The sequence below is a fragment of the Carya illinoinensis genome, chromosome 1 (genome assembly GCF_018687715.1).
Source record: "Carya illinoinensis cultivar Pawnee chromosome 1, C.illinoinensisPawnee_v1, whole genome shotgun sequence".
NCBI classification, from domain to species: Eukaryota; Viridiplantae; Streptophyta; class Magnoliopsida; order Fagales; family Juglandaceae; genus Carya; species Carya illinoinensis.
In genome coordinates, this window is record NC_056752.1 from 40,391,204 (window position 1) to 40,411,122 (window position 19,919).

At 33.0% G+C, this 19,919-nt stretch overlaps 2 protein-coding genes across 4 annotated transcripts; both read right to left on the minus strand.

Moving 5' to 3' along the window:
- Positions 1 to 355: 355 nt before the first annotated feature.
- Positions 356 to 2,428, minus strand: LOC122318874. The gene is made up of 3 exons (XM_043136592.1): positions 1,999 to 2,428; positions 1,385 to 1,509; positions 356 to 766 (listed from the first exon to the last, which is right to left on the minus strand). The coding sequence occupies exons 1-3, from the start codon at positions 2,174 to 2,176 to the stop codon at positions 482 to 484; spliced, it is 588 nt and encodes a 195-aa protein (XP_042992526.1). The 5' UTR covers positions 2,177 to 2,428; the 3' UTR covers positions 356 to 481.
- Positions 2,429 to 3,764: 1,336 nt separating this feature from the next.
- On the minus strand, positions 3,765 to 10,292 carry LOC122318881. 3 transcript variants are annotated; one of them, XM_043136605.1, is made up of 4 exons: positions 10,128 to 10,292; positions 9,877 to 9,920; positions 7,772 to 8,620; positions 3,765 to 6,141 (listed from the first exon to the last, which is right to left on the minus strand). In XM_043136605.1, exons 3-4 carry the CDS (start codon positions 8,618 to 8,620, stop codon positions 4,372 to 4,374), a joined length of 2,619 nt encoding a protein of 872 aa, XP_042992539.1. In that variant the 5' UTR covers positions 9,877 to 9,920; positions 10,128 to 10,292; the 3' UTR covers positions 3,765 to 4,371. The 3 variants fall into 3 exon arrangements, with proteins under 3 accessions (XP_042992539.1, XP_042992549.1, XP_042992556.1); XM_043136615.1 differs by having other exon boundaries at positions 7,772 to 8,637; XM_043136622.1 differs by lacking the exon at positions 9,877 to 9,920.
- Between the last annotated feature and the right edge of the window lie 9,627 nt (positions 10,293 to 19,919).

Genomic DNA, 19,919 nt, shown 5'->3' on the forward strand with positions numbered 1-19,919 from the left:
CACAAGTCCTGTGATTGGACTTACCATCATCGTAGCAACTCGTGCAAAGAGATTGGAAACCGGTTCCCCAACCCTGTCCATTCAACAACAAATTCTCATCCTGTGGGTTAATAAAATGATTAACCCATTCTGTGGGTTAATAAAATAATAAATTCTCATTTTATGGATTAATAAAATGGGTTATAAAGTTATTTTTATTAAAAAGTAAATTTAACAGATTCTAGAAAGTTATGTCAGTTTATAAGTTTACTTTATATAATTTCTTTCTGTATGTAGCAGTTCTCTAATAAAATATGTTTAAAAGTTAAAGTGCCCAGCTTATAATGCCCTACCTACAGAATGAGATCAATTAAAATTGAGCTTGAAATTTCTAATTTATGCTTTAAATTAGGATATCTACTGTTTAATGAAAGTTTATGAAACCTTCAAAACCATCTCTTATTCAACAGAATTCTGCTGAGCAAGTGGAAGTTAAAGATCTTCATGTATTGTTTTTATGTTTGCTGCTATCCTCTGGAGGCAGTGATAGGGACTGCAAAATCCTTTCAACCTGTGCCATGTCAACTCGGAATTTTTCAGCAATCTGTTGGACGTTCATAGGTCCGTCATTGTCGTCAGCTTTGCCTTGGTGCAGGAGGATGATGTGGCGCAGCTGTGCCACATTCAGACTTCCCGCAGGGACCGGTCTTTCCTCATAAGTTCCAGAATCCGGTTTTGTATTTCGCAGTTTTGGCATGGGTTTACTATACTTTTCCACCACAGATGCCTGCAACATTAGTAACAAAAACATGGAACAAATTAACCATCCAGACCATTTACCAGCTCTGGAAGGCACTCACTGTCTTATACAATTCAATTGGTTTAGTCAAAGTGAACATGAACAAAGAGGATCCCATCCGCAGACACTGAAGAATATTGTAATTGGTTGCAGACTTCAATTTTGAAAAATACACCAAACCGAACTCTTTTGCACTAATATCAATCTCCCAAAACAAACATAAAAGGCTCAGTCTATTGGTAATATGTCACTTCAATGTTTAGCCTTTAACGTGTCTACAATGCCTGAAAGTACACAAACCATTTTTTTTTTTTTTAAATCAATGCTCGATGCAAATGAGCAGCATGGAAGTGCACCATTTTTTTTTTTGATAAGTGCATGGAAGTGCACCATTGAATTTCACTAAATCAAAAAGAGAGAAATTTGAGGTTGGGGGGATTTTCTCTTAGAATCTGAGAGTTATGATAACGCCCAAGGAAAGTCTAAACATTTGTGGACAAATTACAGTGCGGGCTATAGTGTTATAAAAAAAAAATAAAAAAATAAAAAAGAAGAAGAAGAAGAAGAAGAAGAAGAAGAAGTTATGCAAAGAACAGCAGTAACTACCTCTCCAATCTCAGGCTTCCCTCCAGGCTTTGACGTAATTCTACCAACCATTTGATTAAGCATGGCATCATACTTTGGATTTCGATCTTCAAGCACATTTTCGGCATTGATTCTTGAGGTTCCATCTAAAAATTGAATAAACAAAGTGTGTATTGAATTTAGCATCCTTGATCTTAATAATCATCTCATATAAGTCTATGACACACTTACTCACCTGCAATGGCACACTTAAAAAATAAGAAGAAAAAACTGTGAGGATGAGAATTTTGAATTTGGTAGTAAGAGGAGAATTTTTAGTTTTAAGATGAATTTTAATATTATTATTTTAGAATTTGAAAAAGTTAAAGAAAAAATTAATTAATTTATTATATTTTATACAGAAATTTGAAAAAATTGTAAAGATGAGATGAGAATTTTAAATTTAAGATGAAAATTTTGAAGGCCAAATCATACTAAAAACCTTTTTTTTTCCCCAAATTCAAAGCTCAATCTGAATTCCAGAACAAGAAACAGCTTATAGTAGTTGAAATCGAATACACCACCAACCAAATCCCCCTCAAACTCCGCATTCCATAAAATGATCACAAAAAAGGCGCGCATAACCTCAAGCTCACCAGAATGATCAAGAGCGCCATGGTCGCCGGTCTTCGATATATTCAGATCGTCGCTGGGGCCCACTATCGGTGATCGCCTGTCGACGACGCTATTAGATTTTGACGAGGTGGACGGCATCGGATCGATACTAGAAGATGTACGGATTCTTCCAGATGCTCGACGGAAGGCCTGACCCATTCCTTTTTCACATAACGCAAACTCTAGGTTCCAAATTTCCAATTTTGGAACGAAGAAGAAAACTGACTATGGAGGACAGACCGTGCCCACACTGCAATATCCGGACCACGTGGCTCGTTGCCTTGTTTAAGATTCTCCTCATTCATTGCTTCTTAGATTGATAGAATCAGATACTCTGTCTCATCGTCAGTGACATAAAATAATTAAAAAATATATATTTATTTATTGTTATAAAACTATCGAAAGGAGAGAGAGATAGAACTCAGAGAAGTTATGAAACTTATGAATTTCTTAAAGAATTCAACGATATATATAGGCGTACAAAGGGAACTATGCAAGTTACTATGCAGTACTATGCTGGTACTGTGCATATTTACTATGCAGTACTATGCACTGTGCGATGTCGGCCATTTACTATGCCAGTTACTATGCAGTACTATGCTGGCACTATGCGCACTGTGCGATGTCGGCCATTTACTATGCTAGTTACTATGCAGTACTATGCTGGCACTATGCACACTGTGCGATGTCGGCCATTTACTATGCCAGTTACTATGCAGTACTATGCTGGCACTATGCACTAGAGAGAGATAGAACTCAGAGAAGTTATGAAACTTATAAATTTCTTAAAGAATTCAACGATATATATAGGCGTACAAAGGGAACTATGCAAGTTACTATGCAGTACTATGCTGGTACTGTGCATATTTACTATGCAGTAGGCGTACAAAGGGAACTATGCAAGTTACTATGCAGTACTATGCTGGTACTGTGCATATTTACTATGCAGTACTATGCACTGTGCGATGTCGGCCATTTACTATGCCAGTTACTATGCAGTACTATGCTGGCACTATGCGCACTGTGCGATGTCGGCCATGTACTATGCCAGTTACTATGCAGTACTATGCTGGCACTATGCACACTGTGCGATGTCGGCCATTTACTATGCCAGTTACTATGCAGTACTATGCTGGCACTATGCACTGTGCATTTGACGGCTAGCTCAAGGTGGTCATACAATTTTACAATGTTATTTTACAACATTTATTAATTATTTGATAGAATTTTCATCTTCTCCTCCCCCATGCATGGTACTGCAGGGAGCAGGGACCTATTGAAAAAAGGAAAATTTTTATTATCTTTACATCATACTACACACCATTTTTTATTTTTTATTTTTTTTCTTATTAAATATATGATATATGAATAATAAGTAAAAAATTTCTTTAATTTAATAAAAATAAAACAAAATAAATAAAAATAAAAATTACAAATGTATCCATTCGTTAAATATTCATTAAATATATCCTTAATTTTCCCCCTAGTCAATCATTTGGTAACAAAACAATAATTTCATCATCATTAATTTAGTAACATTTGTCATATTTATATTCAAGGTCATGAAATTCTTAAATCACGTGATTACCCACCATTACCAAAATCTGGATCACGTGCTTAACAGTCTCAGTTTAGCAAGTAGGTCCAGGCAAATACAGTCCAAATGTATTATAGCTTACTAACTAGAAATCATGATTAAAACAAATCATCATAATTAATATGTTATCATTTTAATTGTCGAATAAAATACTCAAATCAATAGGGCATTGCATAGATTATAACACATTTTGGAGTATCATAATGTTGACACGAAAACACGAGGAACCAGGCACTGTGGATAACTATTATCAGTTATCTTGGGGAGCACAGGTGCCAGAAACATGCTCAGAAATTGAGCAATGAATCAATGACATGTATTCTGGTCGAGAATGGAGACAACTAATAACTAAGAATAGCCCCTGAAAGGTGAAGTCCATAGAAAATGGAGCTTTAATTCCGAGACAAGTTGGAATGACAGGCACCTATTACTCTCACCTCTGTTTTCCTGATTCTCAGTGCCTCCTACCACAGGAGCTTTGTCTAATGAAAACAGCCACATGGAAAGAAGACTAGGAGTATATTTCGTTTGTGAATTTTAACTGAGGCCCCAAATGCTGAACCAGTTAGAAGAGTGAAAGAACTGCTTGCTCATTGGGATGACGGGTCATTATTGCAGTTGAATGAATTGGGTATACTTCAGAGCTCGTGAAAACAACAAAGAATGACGGAAGTCATATTCTCATGTTGTCACTAAGTGACATCTCAGCAGCTAAACAGTCCAGAAACCAGAGGCATTGATCCCCTTTTCCCTTGAGTCAAGCCTGCAACTTTGTCATCATGTCACCATTACTATGGCACACACCATTTGCCCTTTCCTCGACTTTTAAATCCACCACGCTAGCACCAAAATTCTCGTTAGCTCTCACTTGACCACGAGCACGTCGAGAAGGTCTTAACATTGAGTTTTCTCGTGGAGAGGCATCTCTGCTCTTTCGCTTCTGCTTTGGGTCTAGATATCCAAAAGCAAGAGCTTCCAGTGCTTTAGTGGTTGGTGGCCGGGTCCTCGTGCTCTGTCTCCTGAAATTTATGTTGGGCTGCTGCTCAGAATTTGCCACACAGTCAGATGGTTTCACTGCATTGGGATCATCTGGTTCCTTGCTAATTTTGTCATGTTCTTTTGTTTCTGTCATGGAAGGTTCATCATCTTCAGCATCTGGAGCAATAGGTAAGTTCAAGTCAATCAGTGTCCGGGGTTGAGGTACTTCATGAGGACGTTCAGCAGCAAAATAGGAGCAACCTAGAATGCCTTCGCAACTGATGACTGGGCTGCATTTAGGCAAGCTGGTAGATGTTTGCTCCTCCTGAGATGAATCCAATTGAGAAAGAACATTCCCACTCAAATCAGGATCTAGTGCAGAGCCACTGGGCTTATCTCGTTTTAATGTGGGACCTCGCAAGATGTTGAATTTCCTGGGGTTTGTATCTGTGCGACCACAAGCATTTAATTTTCTGCGTCTTTTTATTACAGGAGGTAAATGGTTAGTGTTGTCTGGTCCCATTCTCTGGCTCAATTGGGACTTTGTGGCCTTCCTTACCTGTGTGTCGTTACAAATACTGGTCTTCCGACCACTGGGGATATTCACAGGTAAATTAGCATGATATCGGCCATTGCCCTGAAAACCCTCGTTGGGAGTATTACTTTCTAAGCCCATCCTGTCAGAATTAAATTCCGGGTCAATAATGCTATTGGTGGCTCTAGGCTCCTCCCTATCAAAGCCTGATGTATTGACAGAATCAGATTTATCTGTTAGCTCCTCAGAACTATCTCTATCATCTTCAGAATCACTTCCAGAGGTTGAAGGACTCATTACTCCAGATGGCAAGCTTCTCAGTTCTCTCAACTTAATTGGTTTCTCATTAGCCAAACTTGTATCCACAACAGTGAACTTCAATACATCTGTGTCGTGCTTAGGAGTTCGTGGCTTGAGATAACAGTGGCGTTGCTGATCAGGGAAATCATCTAGGTCCAGTTTTGTTTCGTCAGTCCACCCATTTTCTACTTTGCTTCTATAGTCATCTGCTCCAATTTCAAGCTCAAGAAGCCCTGGGTCTGAAGCAACTTTACTCAGGACATCACTAACAGAATCAAAGTAGTGGTTACCCTTCACTAGTTTCTTTCTTGAAAAATTCTTAATACCAGGAATAAGAAACACCAAGGAATGCTTGGAACCAGCAGCATAGCCATTACTATTAGACTGCTCAGAATGCCATCCTCTGGCCAGCAAACGGGGCCAAACAGCTTCCCAAAAGAGATCATTTGATCTGGCTTTGCTTAGCCGGAAGTCTCCTGTTAGAAAATTGACAATTTCCACAGGTGTAAGTGTGGAGCACGCCTTGCCAATTGGTATCTCTGGCCGGACCAGAACAACTTGAGTGGACTTTGGAGGCTCCACAATGCCTGTAAGATCTTGCTTCCCTTTACCAACTCCTACTGCCTCTACAAGTGCATCCAACCCAACTAAACCCTTTATAGTGAATACATATTCTTCTAGTAACATTCTTCCCTCCCCAAATGCTTTTGAGACCTGCCAATTTGTTGAAGTTTGTCATTTCTTTTTTTTTTTTTTTGGGGGGGGGGGGAAGCTGTTGTTCAATAACAAATGACAAAATGTTACCGTGATGGAATGATGGAGAACAAGAAAAATGCGATTATAGCATATTATTTACAACATCTAAAATTCTCTCTATTATCCGTGCCGCAAGAATTATTGAGAAGATTTTGCAGCAGCTTGAAGTTTGAGCAAAGTCAACATTAGAGATTTTAATCTATAAAATCAGCTAATGGAAAAAAAAATGAAAAACCAGCTCGTCAAACATCGATACAGTGGGAGTTGCAAAACACTAAATTTTTACTAGAGAGACTGTACCATGCATAAAACTGAACACGATTTGATTAAAAAAAACATCAGTTCATACATGGTAGAAACAAAAAGGAATGCACAGTCTTCCAATCCCATCCAGCTTGAAACAAGCAAGATACCATACCTTTAGTGAAGCAAGGACATGAAAGTGAGAATTCCTAAAGGTGCAAGAAACTGTAGAGATATGTACAATAGGTATATAATAGGACTAAAAAACAACAACATGAGCAGTGGTGGAACCAGGAATGTTTTTGAGGGTGGGCCAAATTTTCTAATATGCGACACATTGAAATTTAAAAATCATAAAAACATAAATATATATAAAATTAGATCTCAATAATTTGTAATATACACGTAAAAATAAAACATCTTAATCTATGTTTCAGGTTTTTGACAATAATGTTTCATGAAATAATATTCGTCTATTATTATTTTTATAATGAAATATTTATAATTTATTTACTTCATATAAACTATCAAATGATTGTTTAGAATGTCATTTTTCATTCTAGTATATATGTAAGCTAGTTTATTAAGTTTTATATAAACTCTAGATATTTTTATGTCACATTAAGCATATAATATTATAATAGATACCTTAAATAAGATTTTTCTTGCTCAATGAAATCTAGAGGATAAAATCTCTCAACTATTTTCCATATAGATTATCAATCTTAAATGATTTTTCTTGTATTTTTACTTTGATTTCCAAATAAAGAAGCCTAATATTGTATAACAAAAAACTTTGGAATTCACATTAGTAAGTTTATTATTTCTCCTAAACTTAGTTTTGATTGAATTTTGTTAAGACCACACTCTTGAAAATAAATAATATATAGGAATTATACAAAATTTTGAGACTATAGGAAAAAAATTGAAAAGGCATTTCTAAGTATATTAAAATTTTATAGAATATATAGAGATTATAAATCTTTTGGGAGGGCATTTTCTATATTTATAAAATATATAAATAAAAATTAAGGTATTTTGATTTTTCAAAAATATATTTTTTTTTTTGGGGTGGGCGCATGGCCCCCTCTTAGGTCCGCCACTGAACGTGAGGATGCCAATACACCAGTTTATTACTGTTTCTGAATCTTTACAATCTTAGGCTAAAGGAAAGCTAAAATGAAAAGATTCTGACACAACGATAGAAAATTTGTAGAAACTATTCAAGAAGTCGAAATTGATTTTTTGGTATACATTTTATTTTAGTCATATTGTTGTGTATCTGTGCATATAAATCTATAAGCATAAAAAATTTTAATAGCATGTACAAGTATTTGAGAAATACCTCCATTAAAGTATTTTGGCATTCTTCTGACACATGGGGAAGCAAACGAGAAAACAATTCCTGTTGCCTTAATCCTGTAAAAATTCTTTGTCCATATATGCATCTCCTGCTTTTCATTTTCCGGCATTCTGCCCATCTATGGTACCTGTCTGACCTATAAAATTTCCCATAATAGAACGATAGTATATCCCCCATCTTTTTACTCCCAATAAATTTCTTCACCAGAACAAGGTTCTTCCCAAAAATATATAAACCAAGGATCAAACTGGCCTCTTCTTTATCACTCCAGGAATTCCCCAAGGAACCAGGAACTGGGTAGTAGCCTTTGCCTGTATCCACATCATGTGTATTCTTCATTTTTTGTTGCATAGCTACATTTGCTAATTCTCCTAAGTTTATCCCATTGTCTAATGTATCATTTGTAGGCTCATCTTTAGGTTCTAAGTTGCTGCCCTCCAAAATCTTGTGGCTCTTTCCATCATATTCATATCCTAGAGGATCATCTTTGACGGATACTTCAGTTGAATCACCAATAGCTTCATGTGGTTCATGTTTTACATTCTCCACTGATCCACTGATCCACATTACTGGCACAGACAATCCCACCAGAAAATCATGAGGATCGCCAGCTGTGTTTTCTGCATCGGCTGGGTTCTTTGTAAACCGGAGAGAGTCAGATCCTGTAATCTGTGGTGGAATTTCAACCTGGTATTCATTACCCACTCGAGGAAATACCCGTGGTTCTCCAAAGACATCATATAAATGAGTACATTCTGGATAAGCTGATTGCTCATCAAATGCACCATCCTCAACAATATCCCCGCATTCATTGACTTGAGCTGAATCCATCTGTCGAAGTAGTAAACCTATATGGTTATTTGGTTTTTTAAAATTTAGAAAAGAGGCAGGGATTTACAAGAACAATTTCAGCAAGGAACTTGAGAATTAAAGAAACCTTTTCCTAATAGAAGCTATACGTCTGCAGGTTTCAGATCTTTTTCCTTATGATGTGTTCATACTAAATTATCTTTTTATAAGCAATGATTTCATTCTAAATCGTAGCGCAACAAAAGAGATGAAGCAAACAATTAATGTATCATTACTTGCAGACTTATCATTTTTTTATTTCTATGGCCTCATAGGAAATTAAATGCATAGCTTATCAGGTACATTTACAGCTTCAAGCTTGTTCGGAACGGTTACTCACAAATTTAGCAGCACATAACTAGCAGTTCTGTACAATGTAATGACACCAAAATCCACTTAGAAACAGGAGACAACATTATGGTTCGACTATCTGTGGTTTTGAGCTATTAATATTGTTATCGTAATCTAATAGAACCACCCAAATTGTTGTTCTGCTTCTTAGAAAGCAAACATAAACGTGAAAGATTTAAGTCGATCAAAACAGGATTCAAAATAAATCAATAGATTTCCAGAAAGCAACTTCCAAGTACCAGTTTCAATTATTCATGAGATAGAAGATTGCAATTTTCCCTCCCGCCAGAAACAAAAAGACTACATACCAACTTCCAGAAGAACAAATATCCCAAATTAAACAACGACATATTATTTAAAAAAAAAATGTTCGAATAACCATAACAAATAAGATGTACAAGGAACACATAAAGTGTATTGCTGCAAACCCCGAACAAAGTAATCAATCCCAGATCCACTTTCCGACCAGAAACAAAATTTGAAGCATCCCCACATTTTCAAGAGAGAGAGAGAGAGAAAAAAAAAAAAAGAAGCAGCCCCACATCCAAAAATAAAACCTCATAAATATATATTTGCACATTTATCACAATCATTAATCCGAGCATAATCCTAGCAGTCAAACAACACTGAAATCTTCAAAACCAACAGGAAAAGAACAGGCCAGAAACGTCCCAACAAAGCAAACGAAAGAATAGAACAAGAAGCACCGAGACAGCAAAAACCACCGTTCTCAAATAGAATTCCAATATGATCCCAAAAAATAATTAGACTTGTCTACGCAAGAAGCAACCGTTAAAACTCGGAGCCAAGTACAACCACATTAAATCGTACGAGAAGCAAAGCACATATATAAAACAAAAAAGAAAAGAAATTGTTACTACACCTACATGGATAAAGAGCAAGACGCTGAAATCCACGTGAATAAGCAAACCTGAGAAAATGGGTCTTCATGGTTATGCTCCGATTGGCAGCTCATAGATTAAAAAAAAATATAAACAAAACGTGAACATTCGCACAGTTATATTTTTTCTTTTTCCTTTTGTTCTTTCAGAGAGAGAAAGTAAAAGCGTGAACACAGGGTATATACATACGCATACATGTTACACATACTGAGAGAGACAGAGACGAGAGGTCGTACCAGGGCTAGGAGAGCTTAGCTTTCATGGCCACGAAGGCTGAATCCGGAGAGGAACAGAGCCAAAGCCCGAAGCCGTAGAGAGAGCCAAAAGAACGAGAAAGCGAAGTCGCTGAGAACTACAGAGAGAGAAAGAGAGAGAGCAAGGGAGAGAGAGAGAGAATAATAATATATGAGTTTAGAGAGTATTTTAGAGAGAGAGGGGGCGAAGGTGATATTCTCCCACGCGGCTAACTGGAGCGTGGTTAGCCGAATCACATCACCCGACGCGTGGCACTGTAAGATTCCAGTGCGATAACGTCGAACAGATCTAGTACACAGCTGCCCACCCGCACGAATTACACTTCTCCAATCGTATGTCGCCACGTTATCATTAATCTATTACTCTTCCTCAAATACGTAACTGCAAGAGAAGCTTTTTCTCTTAAATCCGTACGAGTGTCGCAGCGAATCGTTTGCTACGTGCTGGTACAGGTGCAGGGAGGTTACAGCAAAGGGGCGGCCTCACGCACCCATAGCTCGTCACTGTGACCGGATTTTTGCTTTAATGACCAAACTACCCCTTCGGAGTTGTGTCTGCATTTTATTAATTATTAATTAAAAGTTGTTAAAATTTAAATACGATGTGAGGCTATTTGTTATTCCAAATTCAAAGAAAATAACGAAAGCGGGTTTGGGCTGAACCGACTCGTTTGGTTAAACCCGGGCATTTGCGGCTGAGCATGGAGTTAGGTAAAGGCTTCATTCTGGCTCCGGTCTCATAAATGAATACGAGTACTACCATAGCGTTGGAATCTTGGATTCTTTTTTTTATCTTAAATGAAAAATAATTTCTACAGTTTTAATATTTACAAGTTCTGTGTATTTTTTTAAAAAAATAGATTAATATAATATTAAAAATTTTATATACAGTTATTTTTATGTATTTTTTATATTTTTTATTATTATGATTGGCTACATCATTTTATTAATATAAAATAAATATTTTAATCAATGACATTAGTAGAATGCGTTACGTTAAATGCGTTACGTTGAGTTGCGTATTTTAAAATCATATTTAAAATTATTTTAAAAAAATTAATTAATTGATATACATGCAACTTAGTTTAGGTTATTTAATCATTAGGATAAATTCTCATGATATTATAAATAATAATAATAAAATCGAGGGAGGCGTTGAAAAAGAAAGAGTACTTAATACGAAAAATTGGGTCATATTATGCAGTCTCTGTCGAGCCTGGGTTTTGAACGAGACAGAGTCAACTCAGTCCATTGGCACAGGCACTCCAGGCGTGAAGATGGCGAGCCAACTTGAACAGTTCCTGCCATGCGTTTCGTATTTGGACGATTTAGGTTGTATTTGGTATATGACGTATGAAGTAGTCTCAGATAGTCTATACACTGCTACTGTTCGCTGCTATTTTCATATTATTTATTTTTTTATTATTATTTATAAATCATTTAAAAACGTCTTAACATTCAAATTTAACCTTTAATTACGTCATTGATGTGGCGATAAAATTGACGATTTTGACTTATGTATGCATGTATGTATGTATGTAGATATTACCATTATCATTATTACAAGGCCCCAGCATGGTATGTGTGATCTGTGGCAAAAATGTATGTGGTATGTGTGGGACGCGTCGATATATATGGACCACTTCTATATATTATTAAAATAAATAGATGAGTAAATAACGAAGAGGATATCTCTTGATGTCTATGTCAAATTGTTAATTATTTTGTAATTTTTATTTCCTCGCGTGTTGCGACAGATAAGGAACAATGAGCATAATCCAATCAAAATTGGAAAATTATATGGAAAGAATGTTAGAGCTTTTAAATAAGAAAAATTTATACAACACACTGACATCTCACTTTCATTTTATTATATAATGTAACAGCCTGCTAGAAATTCAATTGTGAAATTTTATATTAATTTTAGGAATCTCGTGAAAACCTAAGTTTTCACGAATCCATTAATCGTATAGGTTTTTGTCTAACTACATAGTTAGTGTTATTATTTACTATGGTATCAGAAGTGTGTTTTTAATTATTGGAGATAGTTAGAAGTGTCAAAATGTATTATAGTTCGTGTCATTAGACTCGAAGGGTTATTTAAAGTCTTATGGCGCAATAACATTTTTTCATATTTTCAGACAAAACGTCTGTTCAAAACTGTAGATATTATTGGATAAAAAGAAATATCTTGAGGTAATTTTCATGAATATTATTGGGTAAAAATATTTTGAGTTGATTTTTATAGATATTATTAGATAAAAATATCTTAAGTTGATTTTTGGTAGATACTATTGGATAGAATATTATGAGATAATCTTTTATAGCTATTTTGGGTAGGAGAAAACTACACTCAACTCTCAAATCCAGCCTCATCTCTTCCATATCTCATCCATAAGTATCTCCAGCCACCTCTCCCCACGAAATTATTTCTATTTATACTTTCCATTAAAAGAATATCAAACACTCTCTCTCGGACAGCTTTTAGGAGTTCTTTTGCACGCCCATTTCGAAGCTTTTGTAAGTGTTTTATCAGAAAGTCTTCTTCATATAAGTTATTCCTTTTTTAGTCTAGTTTACATAGATATATTATTTTCCCCATTTGAAGATCATTTGGTTAGTTAAATATTATATAAACTATAGAAATGTCATTCTAGGAGATAAACTGGAGAATATGTTATAGTTTGGAGTTTTTGACCAAGCTAATGGATAGATATTGGTCCGAAATTTTTATGGAGTATTGTTAACATGTATATGTGACTATTGGTTGAGGATTTTTGCATGATTAAAGGTTTTGATGAAAGATTTTTTTAGATTTAGAAACTTAGAAACTGGAAGAAGAAAAACAGTTTCTGTTTTGAGAAAGTTTAACTCTTTGGTGGTCTAAATCTATTCCAATGACTTTAATAATTTTATTGGAGGATCCCAAGCATCTTATATACATGTTATATTATTATTTTGAAAATATTTGATGTTAGTTTCAAAGATATGAAATTTTATGTAAAGAGATATTCAGATAAGCCAAAGTGTGGATATTCTTGGCTAAATTTATGTTTTGGTTAATTTCTAACTATGTGATCTTGAATTAGAAGCTTATATATATTTTAGGACATCTTTTTAAACCATGTGATGGTTTGGTTTGAAGATCATATATTTATAAGTCATAGATCAAGAGATTTATCAAAACTAGTTGAGGAAAAAGTTTCTGTTTTTGGACTAAGTGTAAAACCAAAAACTCCAAATGTTATTTTGTGATTTTGGTGACTTTAGTTTGATGATTTAAAGCATGGTTGATGTTAGGATGATATTATGAATATGTTAGAAGTAAGATTTGATTTTTGAAATTCTTGGAGATGTTTTGATTTAAAGTCAAAACTTGTGATTCAAGTGTTTGGATCTTTTTACAAAAAAGTTTGGTGTTGATTATTAGTTTTTTCTAAATGGATGTTTTAAGTATGGTTTTGAACTTAGGATTGGAAGATGTTTGTTGCAAAATTTTGGTTTAAGCATGAGTTTTGAAGTTGGAAGGAATTGCAACAAAAATCAAGGGAAATGACCTATGGATGTTTCGGCCATAGTGTGTTTTCCATAGTTGTGTTTTATTTTAAATTTTTCTGAGTTGATATTTAAGTTTAGGACAAAATTTACATGAGAAATGTAAATTTTGTAAACTTTTGGAGTTAGTATGAAAAATCCTTAAGTTATGGGTAAAACGGTCATTTTCCCACATGTAGAGAGTAAAATGAAAATTTTACTCTTTAAGTTAGTATTTTCCATATTTCAAATTATTAGTGATTTAGTTCTAACTTTTAGAATCACTAATTACAGTTCCTCATGGTCGCACTTGAAGTTTTATAAGAAACGCGGAGATCGAGGTAAGTTAGTTTTTAACTTACTAGCAGTCTACTGTGTATGTGTGCTAAGTAAAGGAACTACAGTATATGTATGTGTGTTATCATATATGTCATGCCATGCCAAGTTATCACGTAATTGTCTATTATACAGAATTTATTCTGTCGTCAATTTTTATCTGTTACATAATATATTCTGTCATGTATTACTGTACCTTACAAGTACGTCATGCTAAGTATGCCATCTATTACATGTATGTCAAGTCATGTAATATTCACTGTTGCAAGTATGTCATGTTAAATATGTTGTCTATTATATGTTATGCAATGTTACAAAATATTTCTATTCAAGTTGGTCATGTATTTCAAGTTATATTTAAGTCACGTTATGTTACGTCAGAGTTTCAGTCATTTCGTATTCCAGTCACGTTTCATCTTGATTACTTATGTATGAGGTCATAACAATTGTGACGCATACACTACGTGAGACATAACAATTGTGACACGTAGAATACATGGGGCCACAACAACTGTGGAGTATGTATATAAGCAGTTAAAGAATAAGTTTTCGTAGAATACATGGGGCCACAACAACTGTGGAGTATGTATTTTTCATATTAAGTCAAGTTTGTGTAAAATACATGGGGCCACAACAACTGTGGAGTATGTATTTTTCATGTTAAGTCAAGTTTTAGAACAAGTTCAGGATAAGTCAAGTTTCAGATTAAGTTCATGTCAAGTCAAGTTCAGTTCATGTTTCAATTTAAGTTCTGTCAATTATGCTATGTTGTATGCCAAGTTATGATTTAATTATTTATGAATTTGATTATGCATTTATGCTTTTACTGTCATCCATGCATCATTAGCTTGTGTGGAAGTTTTTTGTTAACTTACTGAGATTTGTAATCAAATCTCACTTTGGTAGTCCCAACTACCATTCCCCCCGAATGGTAGATCTTGTCACAGGACATGAAGGAGAATCAGGAGCTGATCAACTAGACACAGTTGACTAAGCGATGGTGCGACATCAATGTTAATATAGTAATTAACGTAAATTACTACTTATACGATTGAGTTGCATCTCTAGTACTTTTTGGATCATAACCATTTTGGACTAGTGTTGTGATCTTAATTGTTCAATGGGTTTTTATATATGAAGTATGTTTTAAGCATTTGAGATATTTTCAATTTGGTGCATAGTATTGCTAAAGAAAAAAAAAATTTATCCGCTGCGAATATTGCATATTGTTAGATGCATGTTAGGAACATTGCATCTTATATGTCATGAACGGGGGCAGGTAACCTTGTGTTGCATGTCTCGACGCTTCAAATATTTGTCCAATCCCAAACGGAATTTGAGGGCGTCACATGTAAGATTATATGATACATTTATCATCATTGGATGATATTTTGTTAAATGATTATTTATCATCTAATATTATAAATATGTAACATCTTATATAATATGTTGAGAACGAGATGTATAGTCATTACTCGTTAAAATAATAAAACTACGTATCAATTAAATAATATTAGGAGCGTTAATTATATACGATTTTGTACACATCATTAATTTTAATTAAGAGTTATTCAATTATGAAACTTATGTGTAGAGCACACCATCAATATTCAACATCATTTAAATAGTAAAATTTAAAATTTATCTTTAAAATTAAATTATATCAAGTAAAGGTGTAGAGGCCTTAAAATAAAATAAAGAAAAATCTGATTATAAGCGATTCTGCATATCAATATGTGCACTCATTCAACGTGATTGATTAGAAAGTCGGACATTAATGAAAATTATGTCAATTTAAATTTTAAATTTGAAGATAGTAATATTAATACGTAGATCAATATATAAATTTATTTATATATAGCAAAACTCTAATACTATTTTAATAGTAAGTTATTTCCTCTTTAAAAAATCTCTAAACGGGAGTACTTCTCGTATATGTCCTCCCCCCAATTAATATTTTTGCCAGACGGGCCAGGGCATGTTGAATGAATGCAGGAAATAAAAGGGCAAATTAAAAGTGTTTCTTCGCTATTTTTGAGATTCAAATGCCAGCGCAAGAGCAGTCATTATATACCAGTTGCTTTTATGGAGCTTTTCCGAGAGCAGAGCAGCTTCTTCTTTGTTTTTCATTTTGCTGGATCTATGTCATTGAATGATGAAGTCTTGTTTGGTGGGTCTCGTTAAGTGCACGAAGAAGTAGTACTTTCAAGCATTATCCTTGGAAGTCCACCTAGGCCTTGGAAGTCCACCTAGGCCCATGGCTCACACAACTCTCTAGGAACTAACGTCCAATATCTGGAAGATTAGGATTTGTTATAATATTCTGCTCCAAACATTCATTATTGTTCATGAGGAGGCATTATAAGAAGAATAAAATAATCTTACTCCTCTACTAGGGCTGCTGGCCGGGTACCCATACCCGACTGCCCGAGTCCTTCATGTATAGGGGGTAAACCGCTTGCACCATGCTAGCAAAATGGCAACAAGAGTTTTGTTATCCATAAGTGAATTTACGTATCAATTTACGTATCAATATTTATGCCTTTATATTTAAAATTTAAATTAGTGTTATTTTCAATAAAATCTATTTTTTAACTAATCACATTAGATGAATGTACGTATTAGTATGTAAAATTACTTATAATTAGATTTTTTTTCTATGTAACAATAATACTGTTCACATGAAGAGTGCAACCAAGAGTAACAAATTTGTGACATTTATTGTGCAGCCCGTAAAAGCCTCCCGGCATATTTATCATTTGTGATGACGTATACTTTAAAAATATATAATTTTATTAATAGTCACTTTTTTAATTATTAAATAAAAATTAAAAATTAAAAAAGTAAAAGGAGTAGTAAAATGTTGATAAGTGGGTTATAAGCTTATCATTTATTTTTTAAATTTTAAATTGACTTTTATTTTGATTAAATGTATTTAAATATTTTAAAAATATTATTTTATTAAAAACTGTAAATAAAATATAATTGTAATTGTAATTGTCTACCACAACTCAAATTTGCTTCTAAGAAATGATTTGTAAAACTATGTCAGGGTCTTATACCAGTAAAAGTCATATCATTACTATTTTAATGTAAAAACAATTAAAAATCTATCAATAATTTGAAAGAATGTGACCAATCATGACATTTTTAATTGGACCATGATCAGTTCTGATTTTGAAATGGAAAGATAAATACTTTGGGACTTTAGACAATGGTCCCTTCCCACTTCCTTTTTGGGTAAGAGCAAATGACAGAAAATCAAACCAAAACACCATAAAAAACGTGCTTTAATTTCTCAAGGTACACTTTTTTTTTTTTTTTTAATGCCTTTGTGCTATGTTGTAATTATGTTTTACGGCTATATACATTGCAGGAGATGCGTAAGTAATAAAAGTTGCAAGGGCCATTTAATTTATTTATTAGATGTTATTTATTATTTTTTTAAGCAGCTTTTTTAATCAATTTTTATTTTTATTTTTAAGGAGTTAAGTGTATAAACAGTCAACAATTGGCTTTTTTTAAGCAGTTTTACGATAATAGATATGTCACATCTTATTTAATAGGATAAAAGTAAAATAAGACTTGAGAATATAATGTATAGCATTACTCTTAATTTGAGACCTATATAAAAAAATTATTTTTTTAATAGTAAACTTCAATTTTTTTTAGAGAAGCACACAAAATTTACACAAATTTAAGAATGAATCTGATATAATATGGACTATATTCTCTCAAAATTACTACAACCTCACAAATGTCTCTACTTAACACTAGCATTAGTTTCTTTATGTACATCTTCATAATCACATCTTTTAAAGATCGGTTTTACATGTAAAGAAAAACTCTTATATTGAATTATGCATATTTGAACCAAATAATAATAAAATATTACTATTTTTTATCTTATTCTTAAAATTATTAATTTTTATGTATTTTACAATTAGTACCCACTTTGTATTATTAATTTAATACAAATTTCATGTATTAAAATTATCTTAATATAAATTACGCAAAGTTGATTTTAATAGGTAGAAGAGAAAAAAAAGTAGTAAAATAATGTTTGAATAGTGAATAGTATTTCTTCAAATTTGAAGAAACACTACTCATAACTATAAATTTTAGAGATGCATAAACTAATATAGATGAATTTAAATAGATATTATTCACATTTGAAGATAAAGATTGCGATGCATAAGCCAATGCTAGCACTCCGAAGAGAAATACTTTATTGACAATGAAATTTTATAAAAATAAATTAACAAATTAGCATGATTGGATAAGATACGTTAGATTGTAAATTTTTTTAATATAAAATAGATTTAATGTATCATATGAAACTGTATCAATTTATATATTTATTTTTGTGGAATATATATGCAATTGTAACACTTCTCATCTTTTTTAATAGTTTTATTTAACAAAAACTCCTTAAACCATTTAAATTACAGAGATTTCAAACTAACAGATAAAATATTGATAAAATAAAATTTTAGGAATTAGTTTAAGATTAAAAAGTTAAATTCATGATTATTATGAAGACATATTTAGGCCAAGTTTGGATAGTAAAAATATTTTATCTCATCTCATTTTATCATTACAATTTTTTTAAATTCTCGTACAAAATATAACAAATAATTCAAAATTTTAAATCTAAAAAAATAATACTATTACAAATAATATTCAAATAATATTTTATTCAACTTTTAATTTTCATCTTAATTTATCTTATCTAAACTCGCTATCCAAACAATACCTTAATATTTTATTATTATTAGTTGATCATGTCATGGAAGTTACCATGGAGGTTCGGGAGAAAAAGAAGCCACAAAAATGGTTGCATGATAATTCAATATCCAACAGTTGACCCAAGAGACAAAAATAAAATAGACGAGTTGAATGAGTTTGACGACGTCGTCTCTTTCCCCACATTTATTTTCTTTTGAGTTCTTGGTCCACGGCGTGGAATAAAGAAGGCCAAGGAATTCTTCACGTCGCACCCACAACTTTGAACCCCCCCCCCCCCCCCCCCCCCCCCCCCCTTCTTTTTTTTCTTGCTTTGTTTTAGGTACAACATATGATGTCAATTTCACAACATTGTTATCTACCAATAATATTTTCAGTGATTTTTGTCAAAATCTATTTTATAATTATCAAAAATAAAATATGTAGTCACTTTTACGTATTTTTTATGCACTTCAATAATGTGATTGATGTAAAATCATATTAATTTATAAATATAATTGTTTTATAAAATATTTTATAAGTATAATTATTTTATGTATAATTTTCTTCAGAGTGATATTATATACAGTCGTAGAATGTGTAAGTGTTGTATAATTATTATGAAAAAAAGTAAAGTTTATTATTAAAAATTAGTTTATTTTTATTTTTATGTAAGTTATATATTTACTCATTTTTTTTATAAAAAAATTATGTAATATTTATATGTTTTACTATTGTAAATATTATTTCTATTGTAAAAATTGAAAGTTTTGAAATTGCATACTGCTTTAAACGCATTGTAGCCTGTAGGCTGTGTTGGGCTGGGCATTGTATAAAGCTGGGATTGGTCGTTTAATACCAAAGTGGGCTGACTTATAGGATGTCTACTAACATACCATAGCATGGGCCTCTACGTAAGTTCGGATAATGATTTGAGGAGGTAGAGTAATGTTACCTATAACTATTTTTGAATATTTTTTTATATTTTTTATTAATGTGATTGATTATTTTAATTTTTTTAATTACAAATAATCATATTAGTATAGTGCGTAAAAGAATACATAAAATTGATTGTATATATAATTATATATATATAATGAGAAAATACAATGCTAATTCATTAGATGCATCCCTGATCGATCTCCATCTTTGTCGCTCCGAACATTATGTTCTTTTAAA

Bases quoted from the DNA above. Each gene is read 5' to 3' on its own strand.
- LOC122318881 (XM_043136622.1), bottom strand. From the start codon at position 8,620: ATGGATTCAGCTCAAGTCAATGAATGCGGGGATATTGTTGAGGATGGT. The intron at 6,142-7,771 runs GTATTTCTCAAA...ACAAATTGGCAG, and splicing joins GCCAAAATACTTTAATGGAG to GTCTCAAAAGCATTTGGGGA.
- LOC122318874 (XM_043136592.1), bottom strand. From the start codon at position 2,176: ATGGGTCAGGCCTTCCGTCGAGCATCTGGAAGAATCCGTACATCTTCT. The intron at 1,510-1,998 runs GTGAGCTTGAGG...TTCAATTTTTAG, and splicing joins TGGCGCTCTTGATCATTCTG to ATGGAACCTCAAGAATCAAT. The intron at 767-1,384 runs GTAGTTACTGCT...CTAATGTTGCAG, and splicing joins GGAAGCCTGAGATTGGAGAG to GCATCTGTGGTGGAAAAGTA.